Source organism: Sesamum indicum, linkage group LG9 (assembly GCF_026168435.1).
Source record: "Sesamum indicum cultivar Baizhima isolate 11 linkage group LG9, ASM2616843v1, whole genome shotgun sequence".
Lineage (NCBI taxonomy): Eukaryota > Viridiplantae > Streptophyta > Magnoliopsida > Lamiales > Pedaliaceae > Sesamum > Sesamum indicum.
In genome coordinates, this window is record NC_142665.1 from 2,401,517 (window position 1) to 2,418,382 (window position 16,866).

The 16,866-nt window shown below is 33.5% G+C and overlaps 3 protein-coding genes across 5 annotated transcripts; 1 reads left to right on the forward strand and 2 right to left on the reverse strand.

Moving 5' to 3' along the window:
• The first annotated feature begins 5,946 nt into the window (after positions 1-5,946).
• LOC105170825 (NAC domain-containing protein 2) lies at positions 5,947-8,007 on the forward strand. Of its 2 annotated transcripts, XM_020696632.2 has the most exons (3): positions 6,128-6,386; positions 6,480-6,763; positions 7,194-8,007. In XM_020696632.2, the coding sequence occupies exons 1-3, from the start codon at positions 6,206-6,208 to the stop codon at positions 7,815-7,817; spliced, it is 1,089 nt and encodes a 362-aa protein (XP_020552291.1). In that variant the 5' UTR covers positions 6,128-6,205; the 3' UTR covers positions 7,818-8,007. The 2 variants fall into 2 exon arrangements, with proteins under 2 accessions (XP_088740474.1, XP_020552291.1); XM_088884348.1 differs by having other exon boundaries at positions 5,947-6,763.
• An 818-nt stretch (positions 8,008-8,825) lies between these two features.
• Positions 8,826-12,679, reverse strand: LOC105170312 (syntaxin-71). 2 transcript variants are annotated; one of them, XM_011091018.3, is made up of 9 exons: positions 12,295-12,669; positions 12,041-12,166; positions 10,327-10,477; positions 10,151-10,236; positions 9,998-10,066; positions 9,863-9,907; positions 9,714-9,776; positions 9,548-9,624; positions 8,826-9,055 (listed from the first exon to the last, which is right to left on the reverse strand). In XM_011091018.3, exons 1-9 carry the CDS (start codon positions 12,448-12,450, stop codon positions 9,043-9,045), a joined length of 786 nt encoding a protein of 261 aa, XP_011089320.1. In that variant the 5' UTR covers positions 12,451-12,669; the 3' UTR covers positions 8,826-9,042. The 2 variants fall into 2 exon arrangements, with proteins under 2 accessions (XP_011089320.1, XP_088740475.1); XM_088884349.1 differs by lacking the exon at positions 8,826-9,055 and having other exon boundaries at positions 9,544-9,624; positions 12,295-12,679.
• Positions 12,680-13,660: 981 nt separating this feature from the next.
• Positions 13,661-16,610, reverse strand: LOC105170313 (uncharacterized). The gene is made up of 6 exons (XM_011091019.3): positions 16,258-16,610; positions 16,099-16,126; positions 14,722-14,952; positions 14,347-14,410; positions 14,196-14,255; positions 13,661-14,063 (listed from the first exon to the last, which is right to left on the reverse strand). Exons 1-6 carry the CDS (start codon positions 16,383-16,385, stop codon positions 14,008-14,010), a joined length of 567 nt encoding a protein of 188 aa, XP_011089321.1. The 5' UTR covers positions 16,386-16,610; the 3' UTR covers positions 13,661-14,007.
• Positions 16,611-16,866: the final 256 nt, after the last annotated feature.

A 16,866-nucleotide genomic window follows, 5' to 3' on the forward strand; every position in this document is an offset into this window, starting at 1 on the left:
ACTATGAATCATTAATCATACATGTCGTTATTTTATTTAATGAGATTATTATATTCAAACCAAACATACCTAATCAAATAGCGACCTAAAATTTAATTTCCAAAAAATATTGCATTATATATAAACCAATTTATCCTATACGTGAATAACAAGAATTAATACACACATATATATACTAATTTCGGCCTACAATTTATAGTTATATGATGGGTTTTTTTCCGTATAGATTTAGTATGAAAGTACCAATTAACAATGTGAATCGTATAATGGTCGCAGTAATTTTTGTATTATTATAGTAACGTGGTATGACTCGTTAATATTTTCATAATAGATATATTTTAATAATCAAGTGAAAAAGTATTTGTTGTAATGAAATTTTTAAAAGATAGTATGTGTACGTGTCATTTTGTGGTTGGACTTTTTGGCATTACCAAACATGACCAAGCATCCATAACATATGATGGCATTAATTACTGAATAATTAAGGGGGGAAAAAGGCAATTAATTGAAACATATTTTAGTAGTAATCTAACCACTTTTGGCTTGAAGCTTTCGGAAGTTCCTATTTTGGTGGACATGGATTCTTTCCTAAGTCTCCTCATCTCCCAAGAATGTTGTCACAACCACTCACACACACCCTTCAACATACTGTCCTAAACTTCCTTTTTCCAAAGTTTAATATGTATTCCCAAAACAATATGAAATTGCAATCAACTACATATATTGTATACAGGTCAAGTGATGCCCTTGTGGATTGGTGTATAATTTTTTTGGGGAGATATTATTCATCCCTTAGTTTAGAGTATCTACACTTTTAGTTTTATTGATTGCGGGACTCTCATTTTTTATTCAATAACTTTTAAAAAGTAGCACTTCTGATTCCACATAGCAAATTTCCTGTTAAATACTTAATGGACAAGGTCATGTGGCCGTTAGATTTTCAAATTCAATACTTGAAGACCACGTGCTAAGCATGTGATTTTTTCCTTTGATAATCTACGGAAATGTATATGACCAAAAGTGAGGACCACCCCGTAATCAATTGGGCAAAAGTCCAAAAATCCTAAGTTACTAGACGAGAAAATGCTATTTTTTCACTTTTTATGAATGAATGATAATGTTATTTTATTCTTAAAAATATAATATATAAAAATTATAATCTGTCTTTGAACAGTTACAAAAGAAATAGAGAGAGAAGAGAGAGATTGAAGTAGCAGAAGGGTCTTTGACCATATTTAAGCTAATTTCCACTCAATATTGTTTTTTGATACTTTTTAATTTTTTTAATCGAGAGAAGAGAGAGAATATTAAATATCATTCCACGGCTCTGATTGAAAGTATGATTGATCATAATTAAATAATAATTATTCCATTTATCATGTGAATAGTTAAAATTAATCAAATTACTTTTTAATAAGAATTTTCCAAAAAGGCAAAATAAAAAAATAAAAATTATGGCGACATTTTGGAAAATCAAAACCCTAGTGGTAGATAACTCTACTAAACCAAAACCTAAGTATTTATTCTTATTAGTATATAGGCCCAGATCCAATAGATCAAAGATACGATGAGTCCGAGACCTAATACATTATCCCACATTCGAGTTCAGTCCAATTAGAGTTAAATGATAGAATCAAAGAATTAAATTCAAAATAATAAATACACCTTGGAATTTATAGTTAGTTTTAAATATTAGAAATTATACAGATCCACATGACAGTATCTTATTCATTTAAAATTTGCGATTTACTACTGCCATTTTGGATGTTCTCCGAAAATGATAGGTAAATTATACTTTTAGTTTCTATACTCTGGGTCAAAATTGATTTTTATAAGCATAATTTTGGTCATTAATCTTTACAAATTACGATTTTGGTATAATCATTAAAATTGTGTTTAAAAATACTGTTAAGGAGGGAACTGTAAAGACAAAAATTGTAATATTTTTTAAAGATTAGGAACAAAATAGTGGTTCAAAAAGTTTACGAACCGAAATCATAATAATTTAAATAATTAGAGACTAAAATCATGTCCAAAAATGTTTTTGGAACCAAAGTCAATTTGAAGGATCAAAAGTGTAATTTATCCAAAATGATTCGAAACACTGTGGTTCGTTTGGCGAACACTCAACTTTCAAAAATCACAAGTTCAACATCGGGCTTTGGGCCGGCCCAGTTACATTTACGGGCCTTAATATTTCAAACTTGTGAAGTCCACAGAGATACTAATTTTGAAAGCCCATTTCATGATTAACAAAGTGATTTGGATGCTCAATTTTTGCCTAAACCACAATTTTGAGGCTGTTTTCCTATTGCAAAAGCCTTTTCAGTCTCAGATTTATTAATTACTTTCCAAACGTTTGGATACAAAGAGCAGTGATATTTTCTCGGACTTAATTTTTGTTTTACTCGAATCAAGTTTAATCGAACCAAATTAATTATAAAGCAAGTATGATATACTTGTCATGTGATCGATCATAATTTTTAAACTATACACCAACCACACTACAAGTATATTACACTTGCTATATAATTGATTCACATACAACCAAACTTGGTCCGGATTAAAATTTTTCTTCAGAATCACAATTGGCCAACAATAAGCTACATCAGGTATTGATGTTGTATTTTTCGATTCTACATGGGTTTTATAAATCGACATAGTATTTGGATAAAAGTCTTGTCTATGACACGTCAAACTCAAGTTAATTTTTAATAAATCTGTAATAAGGTTTTTGATATTGATTATCGATATCAAATATCCGAAACTAACCAATAATTACTATTAAATCAAATCTACGCTCATTCATTGATGAAATTTGAACACATACTATCATGATCGCAAGATATTAATTTCACCAACTAAACTATGCTTGAACGATGCTCTAAAATGGTTGTTTTTATACTAATTCCAAAAATATAGAACTTGTGTCTTGTGGTGGCTAATATTTGTGGAGGGGCTCCATACATTATGGTGGATATGTTCGTACGGGAAAAAACTCGTATTTCTTATGCAATTATAATATTTTAAAAAATATTTAAATTGATCAGTACGTGTTAATTATTTTTTAAATTTAGCTCTTACATCTAAACATTGTTCCGCTCGAACTCAAACTATAAATTTTTTAGTTGTGAGCCGTATTGACAAGTCCGACAATCCCTCATTTTCGGTATAGATTTCAAATCTTTATAATCAAGTACAATCAAGACAAGTGATCCCATTAACTAAAGTACTATTTTATCTTGGATCATTGTACATACATAAACGTAGACAATTAGTGATACCATATTTTTGTATGTATTTTTGAATTATTTATGGATATCGCAGAATTAGTGATACATAAAAAATTTATTTTCAACATATAGACACTTGGCTTAAGGGATTTAATGTGTTATAAAAAGGTGCTTTCTAAGAATGTAAATAAATACACAACACTGCAACTTGTCTTTTAATCTTAATAAACTGGTCAACTTGATCGTCGTGGTGCCTTCTGTATATAATAAATAATTTTTTATATTTTAAATTATATTATAAATAAAAAATATATATGTAAAACAAACACACCACAATTCAACCAAAAAAGAAAGCAAAAATTTGAAAATAACAACACAATCAAGTTATATATATTATCGACACAACAAAAAATTAATGTAGTGACTTCACAAAAAGCAGTTTGTGAGTGAAAAATATATATATATATATATATATATTTTATAATAGTACATATATATAGATATTATTTTTCGTGAACAATTGTCTGTAAAACCAAATTAGGACTTCATCCTGGAATATGGTTTTGGGGTTTATTACAGACCAAAGAAAGAACATATATTAATGATGTTTTCGAATTACGTAAACGACAATGTGGCTCGGTGGGAACAAGATTGGGGGCACATACTTTTGCCCGTACACATATATATGTGTGTTTGTGTGTGTTCATACAAAAAGTAGTTGAGCTAAGAGACAATATCCAGACATGGGGATTGTCAATTGTTGATTCCAAGGGAATTTCACTATCCAGCTACCTGCAATTTCACTCTCTCTATGTTTTCTAAGGATAATGTCGTAAGAGTGGTCCTTTTCCCTCCATTTTTTGAATTAAAAGAAACAGCCTTGCAAGTCTTAAGAAACAAATGAAAAGATCAGATAAAATATTTTCTGACAAAGTCAAAATTATTGTTGTCGATATTTTTTGGCAGCAATAATAATTTTTAGAGATATATTTATACCTCTTGATCTATAATTTATTTACACAAGTCATTCCTGTCTTTTGAGTAATTACAAAAATCATCCCTAACAGCCAAAAAATAAGATAGTTTATATAATGATGTTGATGTTCTGAGAGTGTATAGAGGGTGTGTATACAGTTATTTTTAATTTTTATTTTTATTGTAATGTTGATATTCAGAATAAACTTAATAATTATGTCTATTGTAGAGTAATTATCGCATTGTTATCAATGACAGATGTATGTATATTAATAATAAAGAAATACGAAATCATACTCCCCATATCGTTGTGTACGTGTGCTCGAACGATCAACAAATGTATAAACACTAAAGTTTACACCACCCACTTACAATTATGACAACTTGTGTAGGCATTTTCATTATCATTAAATTTATGAGAATATAATCTAATAATAAAATAAAACTAATACTTTATTTATCGTAGCTTGAATCTTGTCATTGACATTCTTTTCCCCAAGTAGTGGATCATCTTCAATTCCTAGTTGATCATCTTTTTCTTTAAAGAGAATAAAAATGATTCCCCAACTCTCATAAAACTCGATTCATAATCAATTTGTCACAGAAATAAAGTATTATTATTGGACCATTCAGTCGTCCCTTCTAACTAATCATAGTTGAAGCTTGTAATGGACGGCTCCCACGCATGTCTCGGGATCCTAAATTACATAATACATTGATTTTTATAATAAAAGGAAATAATTACATCTAAACCCCAAACAACTACGCCTATTTACGCGTACACCAACTAGAAATTTAATACCATTTACACAAACCATCCTATTTTTCGAAAAATTACACATACATCCTCAGAAATATGAACATTGTTATACAAACTATTGCTATGTATAATTTTTATAATTCTGCAAAAGCATGAGTGGTTTGTATAAATATCAGGGATTTTAAATGTAATTATTTCTAATACAAAGTCATTGAATCTCTCTTCTTCTATACTGAAGCTGATCATCAGTCGGCCATAAACCACATACAAATCCACATAGTTTACTACCATATAATTCACAGGTGCAGCTAATACAATATGGCTATATTGTATGAACATCCACTGATTAAAAAATATATCAACAGACAATAAAAGGATAGCGCAAAGGTTAAGAGAGGAGACAACATTTAACCTGTGCATGCCACAACAGGAAATCCTTCGGCAACAATTTATATTCTGTCACTTTGTTTCAATAATGTCAATACATAAGACGATGTTTGTCACTCTCCATGAACCTTGGCTCGGAATTAACTATGAACATATATAATAGAATAAAGAAAAACATCCATACGGATATAATATATTCCAAGTATTCTGTAAGAACATAAGTTCTGTGGGCGTATAAAGCAGTATCTCAAGCTATCGTTTTCAGTCTTATTATCCGTATTAAGATCACCTGCTGTTATTATAATCGGCCTGTTTTTCAAACTTTTTGCATGCAAACATAATAGTACTCGGTATATGAACAAATTTGATCTTAAGGTTGATATTTGAGGTAACAGGAAAATTGTACGAAAACAAGTTCAACAGCCAATCCATCGGGCTAATATTATTACGAACCAGGAAAGCAGAAGACATGAGAAGACGACTAATTCATTTGCTATTTTTCCCAATCGATATGTATAATATTACAAAAGAACTAACATATAAATCCCACTGCAGGAAACAAAAGCAAGAAAAATAGCAGATTGCAGTGTGACAAGCAAGCACAAAGTTCAAAATAATGTTGAGGCAGGGAGAACCAAACAGCACGTAAGGACCATCGTTCCATCATATCATACACATCAAAAACGTCAATTTCTTGGTCATTTCTTAAACCTTACAGAAGTTTCCGGTCTCCATAGATTTAATATTTTATGGATATGTCAGCATCAGCACTTGCACCTTATAATGCAGAGGTGCACTATTCTGCAAAGTTACACACTTTAGCCAATCCCACCCTCATTAGATACTCTCCATGGGGGAAAGCCCTATTCCAAATATTCAATACATCCAATACCCTCCCGGAATCAGATTCCACCCATCTGATGAGGAATTAATCACTTATTACCTGCAAAGGAAAGTGAAGTCTCTTCCTTTACCAGCAGATATGATTACTGATATAGAGCTATATAGTTACAACCCTTGGGATCTACCTAGTGTGTTCACTCTCTATCTTTTCTCGACTGACATCATTTTTCTTATAGGATTTGCTAAGTCTAATTCTTCTATCCATTGTCTCCAAAATACAGGGAACTCTTTGTCTGGAGGAAAGGAGTGGTACTTCTTTACCCCGAGGGATAGGAAGTACCCAAATGGAGGGAGGCCTAATCGGACAGCTGCATCAGGTTACTGGAAAGCTACTGGAATCGATAAGCCAATTCTCAGCTCGACTGGATCAAGAAGAATCGGGGTCAAGAGAGATCTTGTTTTCTACAAAGGTAAGCCACCGAAGGGTCTCAAGATGGATTGGGCCATGACCGAGTACAGACTTCCTGATGCTACTCGTACTTTAAGTTCCAAAGGGTCCATGAGAGTAAGTGTTTTCTGTTCTCTGTCATAATCAACTAATTAATAGTTCCTCATTTCTCAAATAACAAAAGCAGAGATAAGTAATCAGAGAATTATTAGGCAGCTCAAGGCATACATGAAATTGTAGAGTCATACTCTTTTCAGAAGAAAGGAAGGTCAGAAATTCTTCACAAGGTAAAGATTCAGTCAGTTAAGTCTCATATAAAAGGATAGCTATACAAAAATGAACAACTAAGAGACACAGATAATCATATAAATCCACTTACTCAACATTGTAGTCCCATTTGTCGTCCACTATTCAATTTCCGAACTCTTAGTCAACCTAATGTCTGAACAATACATGAAACTTATAGTTGCCAAATAATCTAAGTTATAACATTTCTTATAATCTAGACCAGAAGAATGAGTAACAAAAGTTTTGGAATTCCGTTCAGTTGGATGACTGGGTACTATGTCGGCTTAAGCAAAAAGGCAACACGTCAAAGAATGCACACGAGGATGACCAGAATTCTGATGAATTTCTTGAGTATCTACCCAAGATTGAGGAGCTCCCTTCAGTATACACAGAAAACAGCGCAGATATGCTCGAAAATAATATGATATCAAGTGAATATCACCTAATAGATTCATCCCTTGTTGGACATGATCCTGGGGTTGCAACTATCCCCAGAACAACCTTTCAAAGCCATGGAAGCGGAAACAGCAGCACGACAATATGTGAGCCCATATCTGGAAAATGGAATACTCAGACAACATTTTCTCTGTTCCAGAGTTTCTCTGGTTCAGTACCAGGTAAACTTATGGAGGAGAATAGATGCACAAATATCCAGCAGCCTACAAACATGATAATCAATGAGCAAACACCCGTGGCCTCTCGATCAGGGCAAGTGGTAGCTACAACGGGTACAAACTCGTATCATCAACATGTGTCTGAAGGTAACAGGTTCGGGCCTAATTATTCACCGCACGCCTATATCAACTTACAAGAACTTGATATGCCAGCTCTATCAGAAAACTTTCTACAACAACCAACTTTCCCAAGGAGCAATCCATTTTAATTAGCTTGAACAGTACGATGATACCTCTGCCACATTCGAGATTCAATAAGACCCTGCAGCATACTATAGGGTGCCTCAAATGCAAAATTGATTACGTAATCATGTGTATATGTGCTCTAAGGTCTAAACTTGTATGTAACAATTCGTATGCTTATGTGTGTAATATGTTAATAACATGAAATCTTATGGATCTTGCTGACATCAAACTGAAGGTCCAGCGTTCAAGATTTTGTTGTTTATCTTCTTTTGTTTCCTCTTTCCCCAGAAATACTGCATCGAGTTCCATAAGATACTGAAGCAAAATAAGACAAAGGCCTCCAACTGAAAAAGCTCAGTCAGGCAACTTTATTACCAATCTTCAATTTGCGCTATTTAGAGGAGTGCAGGAAATAAAGACAACTGAACGATGCCACTAATTTAAAGTTCATTGACACAAAAAAAAATTGGCCTTTCCATAATCAGTTTTCTTAGAAGCAGCATCAGATTCTTTCTTTAGATGTAGGAGAAACCAAACGAAATTGACTCCATCAACCAGAAACCAGAAAAGCGAACTGATACAGGAACATGGAAATGAAGGATGTGGTGTTAGCTATGTTCGTGCTTTCCTGTTTTTGAGAAACATGAAGTGGAATCAGCTTGGATTGGCTCTAACAAACAATTCTAAAAATGAGTATAATTGGAATCACAACACTGGTTGGATAGTAGAATAGGTTTACTATGGCTTAGCTGATGCTGGGTCATCCGCAGTTACACATGGGCATAAAACAATCATCCAATGACCTAGCTTGGGTTATAGCCTGATGACCACTTCTTAAGTAACCATAAAATCTTGGGTCCTTTGCTTTGGCAGGTGAAGGACTACAAAGCAAGAAATGCTGAGGCTAATTTATTACACGGTGTCCTGCATATGGGGGAACTTGAGAAATCTCCCAAATGATTTACTGTTAAAGATAGAAATAGATTGAAAAGGCTTAACTATATCAGAGACAATAAACCAGATGAAGGAAATGAATTAATAGAGAATTTTTCATTGAGGATAAGAAAGCAATTGTACTATTTCATCCACCAACAGTAAAAGTCCAAGCTCAATTGAGCCAGTTTTGACAAAGGTGCCTGCTAAATTTGGGATAAACCAAAGGATAAAGATTGACACACTAAACATACATGTGAAGGAGCAAACCCGAGATCACGAAATCCAGCTAACACGTCGAATCTTTGGAAGCACTCAGGTAAGCACACTGCATGAGTGAAGTAACATTCAGTTAGTACAAGAATTTGAGCAAGAACTTCACAGCAGATAGAGTAATTACTTAAAAAGTGGGGATTCTGTATATTATTTCCAATATAGTAACACATTAAAAAGTAAAGTTTAAACAGATCAGCACACAGTAAGCACAAAGAATATTTGGTAGTATCTTGGAAGAACCCCTTCGAAGCTGACCAGCAGAGCTCCTCTCCCAACCCCCGGCCACAGGACACATAGAAGAAGAGGATGAGGTCTAGCATATGGCATAACTTCTAACTTCATGTTGCGATCTTTTATCTACCCAATTGAAGGATTACATTTTAATTAAAAAAACAAAAATGTCATCTTAATAGCATAGTGATGTAGGACCAAGGCTCAAGACCATTCGCAAAACCATGAACTATAGCCCATCTGAATTAGTATGTACATGACGTTTGGCAGGCATCTGGAATCATGACTTTCAATCAAAGGCCAGACTACTTACTTGTATAAGTAGAATGCAATTCCGAGAAGAATACACATCAGAGTGATATCAATGCAGAAGTTCCGACTGGACCTCACCTGCAACGCATTGATGTAAGACAGGAGGAGAACGTGTATGAGAAAAAAAGAAAACCTTTTCAATTAGGAAACAGTATATGTATAATTACCCTGTTAACTGTTTCCTTCAGTCTAACATTAGTATTTCTCAGGTCACTTGCATTTTTATCCACCTGTAAGATAACAAAAATATTTAGGTTAAATAAATTCTTCTTTCTCAACAAGAATATTACTGGCCTCAGGGGGCAAATGCTAAGACCTTCTCCTCAATTTCATCCATTAAGGGCACCTGCCTATCCAGTTCCTGGAAATAGGAAAGAGAAGAAGGCGAAACAAATTAGTCTCTTTTTCTATGGTAGCATCAAATGTGGAAAAGAAAATACAAGAAGCAAACCTCATTCATATCCTTTGCCAAATTCTTTAATACATCTAGACCCTCGGATATTATGTCCAAACCTTGATCCTGCATGAGATGGAATTTAATTATATAAGGCAATTGGATAATGCTTACAGATATATTCTGAAGACAAAGTGGAAAAATGCAAACCTGCTTCATTTTCCGCATCTCAAACTCTTGCCTAAATTGACTTGATTCTTCGCTTTGTTGAAAGAACTCATCATCAAAGTTACCATCTGATATAGATATATAATGTCATAAAAAAAAATTGTATAATCAACTGATCACGAGCTCCATGTACAAGAAAGATCAGCATCAATAATTACCAGAGTCGAGCTTTATGTTTTTATGAGATGATGAAACTTCCCAGCCCTTGGGTCCCGCTGTTGTGCTATCTGGTATGGCTTGAATTCTCTCTGGAAGTGCAAGAACCAGCTCAACACGAGCTTCCAGTTCTTCTTTGGTAAGCCCTTTCACCTGTTGGCAGTGTATTAATAGTCAAACATATCAATATCAGAAAGTATCCTCAGCTGCAACATAATCAGTCCATTTACTGAAGGAGCCCCGTTTGGTCAAAAGCACCTGTTCAAGCTTGTTCATTGGTTATCAGATTGATTGTTTTTGTTAAAATTATTATGCTTTCTCTATGGCCTATGCCATTTCAATAGAAGAAGGAGGTTTCATTTGTAAAAAGGTGGATAAAGTAGAGTTGCAGCATTACAAATGGGGAGTTCTGTATGGATATCCAAGAAACCAAATGAAGCATTTGATACTGTTGCTGCAGTAGCTTCAAGAATGTTCAAGATAAAACGCTTGCAGTTTATCTCTTGCTCCTTGTTTCTCTGTACTAGGTAAACTCTTGTCAGCTAATTTAATGTACAATGTTTCTTCCACGCCTTTTCTTGTTTTCCTCAAGGAACTAGGAAGGAACCAAGATTCTTAACAAACATAGTTTGGTGATCCCTAGAAACCTCAGGGGCTTCCTACACCTTAAGAATGTGATAAATATTTGATGGTGTCCACAATTTCTCAAAATTTTGACGAGAAGGGAAAACAGAAAATTTTGGACAAGCAGAACAGGAGGTTCACATTTTTTAAATCTTTTCTGCCGGGCTCATAAAAGAGAAGCATATACACATCAATCGCACAGATTACTTTATCTTCCAAAAAATATTAATAGGCCAAAGAAAATTTTGATTATATTTTGTCTTTATTTGAAACAATTCACTTTCATTTTTTACATTTGATTATTGCTATACTTGATAATAATAGATAACTCATTACTTAGTAATAAATTATATTAAAAGTAAATTTCAAATTGCATTGCAATCTCAGAGAAATCAAATTTGAAATTTTATAATCTAAACTCTTGAATCTAAATTTAAGTTTTTGCAGTCAAATGGTATCTTTAACGACAAATAAATATTTGTGTCCTATATTTTATTGTATTAGAACAAGATTGCTACTTTTAATCTCTTTTTGAATGGAATTGACTATTAATATAAAAAATATCAAAATAATAAAAATATAATCTTCAAAACCAAATAATTAAAATGAAAGTCAAACGATTTAAATAAAGACATAATATATTGATAGAAAACTATGCAAATTCGATATTACATAATATTTATTTTAATATCTAAGGATAAAATGACTATTACATGAAACATAATAAAAAATATTAAATGGGTACCAAAATGATATTATTAATGGTAAAACTCGAGTACATTCATTTGCAATTACTCAAATTCCAAAGTTTCATTAATGGCAAAACTCATGTACAATTTTAAATGTTACCCAATCTATATATCCTAACGTGTGATTTGCCTTTTGGTCTTTCTCCATATGTCATGAGTCATGACGTACTACCTCAATTGTCCATTCCATTTTAAACAGATTGAATACAAACAATGATCCATAAAAGTTTATCATCTCTCTATACTCAAAACATCGTAAAAAACATTTGCAAAAATTTCAACAACATGATCTTCTTTTTGGAGGGGTGAGGGAAAGGGAAAAAAAAAGAATAGAGAAATTGACCTTTTTCTGAGCAAGTTTCTGCAACTTAGGCAACTCTTCCATGAGCCTAGCCTTCGTCCGCCGCACCTCCGCATTCATCGCCACCGCAGCAGCCCTATTTGTCTCAACCGCCGCCACCTCCGACTTCTGCAGACGAACATTTTCAAAATTCGAAAAGCAATCACATAAAATAACCACCAACCAAAATAAAGATAAAACAAAATCAACAATTACAAGTGGAAATTAATGAACGGAAAAATTAGAAAAACACAGACCCGGAGAGTGGCTTCAACTTGGGATTCAAAGGCGGCATAGAGGCGGGCAAAGGCATCATCGGAGGAGGCGTTTTCGGAGCGCAGCTTCTCGACGTCGTATTTGTCATACTTCTTGCAAATGGAATCAACCCTGAACAGAATGTCGATCACGCTCATTTTTCTTCTGATCTTTGTCCTTTTCTTTTCTCTTTGGGGAGAAGGAAAAAGGGCTTTGATTTCTTGGAATGAGAAGAAAATGAGAATGAGAAAAATGGTGAAATTCTTCTCTTCCTTGCATTTTTCCTTTATTTTGCTTGACGCAGGAGAGGGCGGAGGGTTCACCGTTAATGCCGGTTACGACTGGCGCTACAAAATACGCGCGAATGATATTCTCGACACAAACATGAAAATTAACAATAAAAGGATTAAATTTCACTAACACCCCTGTAATTTGGTCTAATTACACACGAAAGCCCTCAATCTTTCATAAAATTATAAATGCAACTTTGGATTTTGTAATTTTAATTACAAATACACCATTATAAGTGAAATTTTACACAAATATTTTTTAAAGTACATTACACTAACAACTCCGTAAATTGTATATTTATAGTTTTAAAAATGACAGAAAATATTTATATAATTAACTAATGTAATTTAATTTAAATAAAATTAATTAATCATCCACCTATATCCATAGTTGCATTAGGGTTCGGTTCATCTACTCTCAAATTCAACTTAATTTCAATTTCAAGCCCTAATATTGTGTTCGAACTCAATTTCATTTGAAATCAGGACAAAGAAGTTAAATTAGATCAATATTTCTTCTGATCAAATGTAAGTATACAAATACTTTTTATATGGTAGAATTATAGATATCCTTCTTATATTAAATTTAATTACACAAATACATTTTGATATTAAATTCAATTACACAAATACTTCTTGATATTTAAATTTAATTACATAAATACTTTTGGAGTCTTATCCCAAGGTGTATTCGTAAAATTTTGCTTTTCAATAGCAAATGTATTTATATATACCATAAAAAGTCATGTATTTATTAAACATTTAAAGTAATATTCTTACACAAAATTAGTTCGATCACATCAAATTAACCATATAACAAATGTTTATGTTTTATGATTATGAGCATGTACTAAATATATGATAAGTATTTATTATCCTTAACTTAATTTTTCACAATATCCGCATGTGCTTCTCCCATCTCTGCACTCCTAAATTCCCTCATTATTTCCTCTTTAAGTTTCAAATACTTTCTATTATACCTTATTCCAAATCAAACAAATAGGAATATTAAATAAAAAGTGTCTCATTATTTTAATTATACATTTTTGTCCAAATGGAAACTTTCACATGGAACAAATTCCGCATTCAAATCCAAAATAAATAAATAAATAAGCCCGACAATGATCATAATCAACAGCTAGGACATAATGATCTATTCGGGGACAGGACGAGAGGTAATCTCCTCTGATTGAGTAGAAAAAACTGGAGAAATGGACTAAAATAGTGAACCCGACAGTGAAATATCCTGCAACTATACAGCGGACGTATGAAAATTATATGATTTGAATACAGAGTCACAAAGAGAAGAGAAACAAACTGCGGTTTTAATCTCTTTTCCTACAAATGTTGTGTTCCATCATGAAGTTTATTGTTGTTGGGAGGAAATGCAGCCTGGTACTCCTGTAGTATGAGATTTCATGAGGATCAGTTCTCGAATGATTCTCCAGCCATGTAATGTTTGCGCACCATTTTCTTGTACTCTGCAATTCAAGAAGATAAGAATCGTTGATGTGCAAATTGTCAAATCAAACCGACTGCCCTCGCTTGTTGGAACTACTCATGGTTGAATAACAAAATTGAGAGAGAGATGAAAAGAGGGAAATTTAACAGACCTTCCTGGTTTTTCCAAAGTGAAGCAGCAAAGCTGTTGAGAGGGCTCTCGGTATTTGGTTCTGAATGTGAAAATGAGAGCGTAAGAGCAAGAAAGAACGTAGCTGAACCAGATACGACAAAAAAACTGAAAGATAGAAACATCACTCTGACCTCCTAATAGACTCTGGATTGACAAAAGTATTGTTCTGCAATCATATGCTGAAGACCATTTATCCTGCAAAGAGACATAAAAACACGCATTATCTACAGCCAACAATGCAGATTAAGGCATGACCTTTACGTTCTGCAGTGGGGATTATCCATGTGTATGGTGTTTTCACATCTAATCCATCGAAGAACTTCCAAAAGATAGTAGACGAATACGAATAGCAAGAGGTATATAGTATCATACTCAGAGTCTCATATGTACATAAATACAAAAAGCAAGAGGCATATAGTAACGTAAGTACACGAATACGAAAAGCGAGAGGAAAAAGAATAAGACAATAGATAGAAAAAAGAAAATTCCAGATTTACTTTAAGTACCTGAAGGATGTCCAAACAAATATTCCCATACTGGTCGACATTTGGGTGGAAGCACATTGTCTCAAACTTAACTTGAGGAGGCTTAAAAGGATAATCGAGTGGAAATCGCAGGGATAGCTTGTAAGATAGACCCTCATACATGGTTCCTCTGCCACCTTCAATAGTGCCAATCCAAGTAAATATGCTCTCCCCTTCAGGAAAGGCAGATACTCCCAGGTCGCCTCCAGTCATCTACACAAATGCATAACAATTGCCAATTAGACAGCTTTGGTTTGAACAATATATACATTACTCGAGCAACTGGAGGTCTTCCTCACATTATAGATTATTAAACATTCTTCATAAAACAAATTAACCGTAGTTTCCACATAATTATTTAGCTGTTAATGGAAAATATCCTCAAGTCTGGCATTGTCCATGTATCCAAATTTAAAGCAGTTTCCTTGTAATTTTATGGTTTCAAAGTAACTTCAATCAACTTTACATGAAATTTACTTTCATTTGAAGCTTGAATGGTCTAATCAAGTAGTTCTACGGTATAATTACAAGAATTTTGTAATATCTTCTTCTCAATTTGATTACATTCATTGGTTACTTTGAGCTACTTTACATGATAAAGTTCAGCATCACACAGCTCTGTTTCTTGAGGTTTATATGTGGTTACAGTTTCTTGGAAAGAATGATAGTCGGCAGGCAGAAACGGTATGTATTCTCAAAACTTGTTCTCAAGGAAACAGAGTACACATATACAATTTGTCAGAGACGAATCACATAGTAACATATATTACTGAATAGCGGAAAATACTGAAAGAAAGAATCCAAGGCAACAAGAAAACGATGACTAGTGGCTTTCTCAGCCTTTCTTTCAGCAGATAGTAGGAAAAATCTATTTGTGGCTGTCGTCCATTACAACTTCATCATATGATGATAAAAAAGCACAGATGGTTCAAATTAACCTCTATGAGATTAAATTCTTCGTTGAGCAAGACAAGATAAAAAGATAAACAACACTGGCATTTTTTGGAGTTCCATGGAAAGCACAAAACAAACTAAGACACTATTATCACATAATCAGCCTTAATATCTAGCTTAAAAGTTGTAACAATGAAACATTAAATTCTATTTTCGTCTCTGTCCATCCAATTTCTAAAATCATTTTCCTTGAAGCATTTAGAATGAACCAAATCTAGGAAATAAGTCACTCCAATTGCAACACTGGCACATCATAATTCTTTCATTCCCTTCATCTAACTGACAAACACATTTCTTCTTCCAATAACCCAATTAAAACCAAAACCCACTGTAATAAAATCATCAACCACTAAAACTATAAAAGAAGTAAAATCACAGTCCTCATCTGATTAAAGGCAAACATACCATGAGAGCCATGAGCTCCTTCTGCAACCTGCACAAACACATCGAAATCAAAACCACGACAAGAATAAAAGCACCAATCTTGATTCATTTTCTTGAGAATTATTCAATCAAACAAACCCATTAAAGAAAAAAAAAACAAAAAAGAATCAAGAACTCCACCTTTGGGTAACAGAATTGGTATCAACAGGATTAGGAGAAGATTTGACTTGCTTCGACGATGGGGTGGGCGGAGACTGCTGCTCTTGACGATGACGTGATTGAACATCATCCTCACCTCGAACCTCCATCAAATAATCCTTCGATTTACTCCAACTATTTTTTATACAATCAACAGTAAAGCAAACAGGGATCGGTGGGTCGGATTGTGGAGTCCGGCTTGTGGGCTCTTTGCATATATATCTTGGCCCTGCAATTATTAACAGACAAGTGAAGAAAGGTGAGAGAGAAAAGGGAAATTGAGGGGAAGTGAAGAGTATTTGATGGATTTGGCATATTTCAGAAAAAGTCTTAGAGCGTATGAAATTGTTGCACGAGTGCTATAAGAGAATGGGTCACATCGCAATTCGCATCAGGATGTGGGGAAAGGTGGGGGCTGGGGCTGGGGCTGTTGTGCGGTGCGTCCTCTTTCTCTCATCTTTCCTATTGGCTAAATTTTAATTTACCCCATGTATTTTGTTAAATTAACAAAAAGAAACTCTTTATTCTTTTGAAAATAGGTAAAAAGATTTTTTTTATTTAAAACTTCAGCAAAAAAAATTCATTCCATTA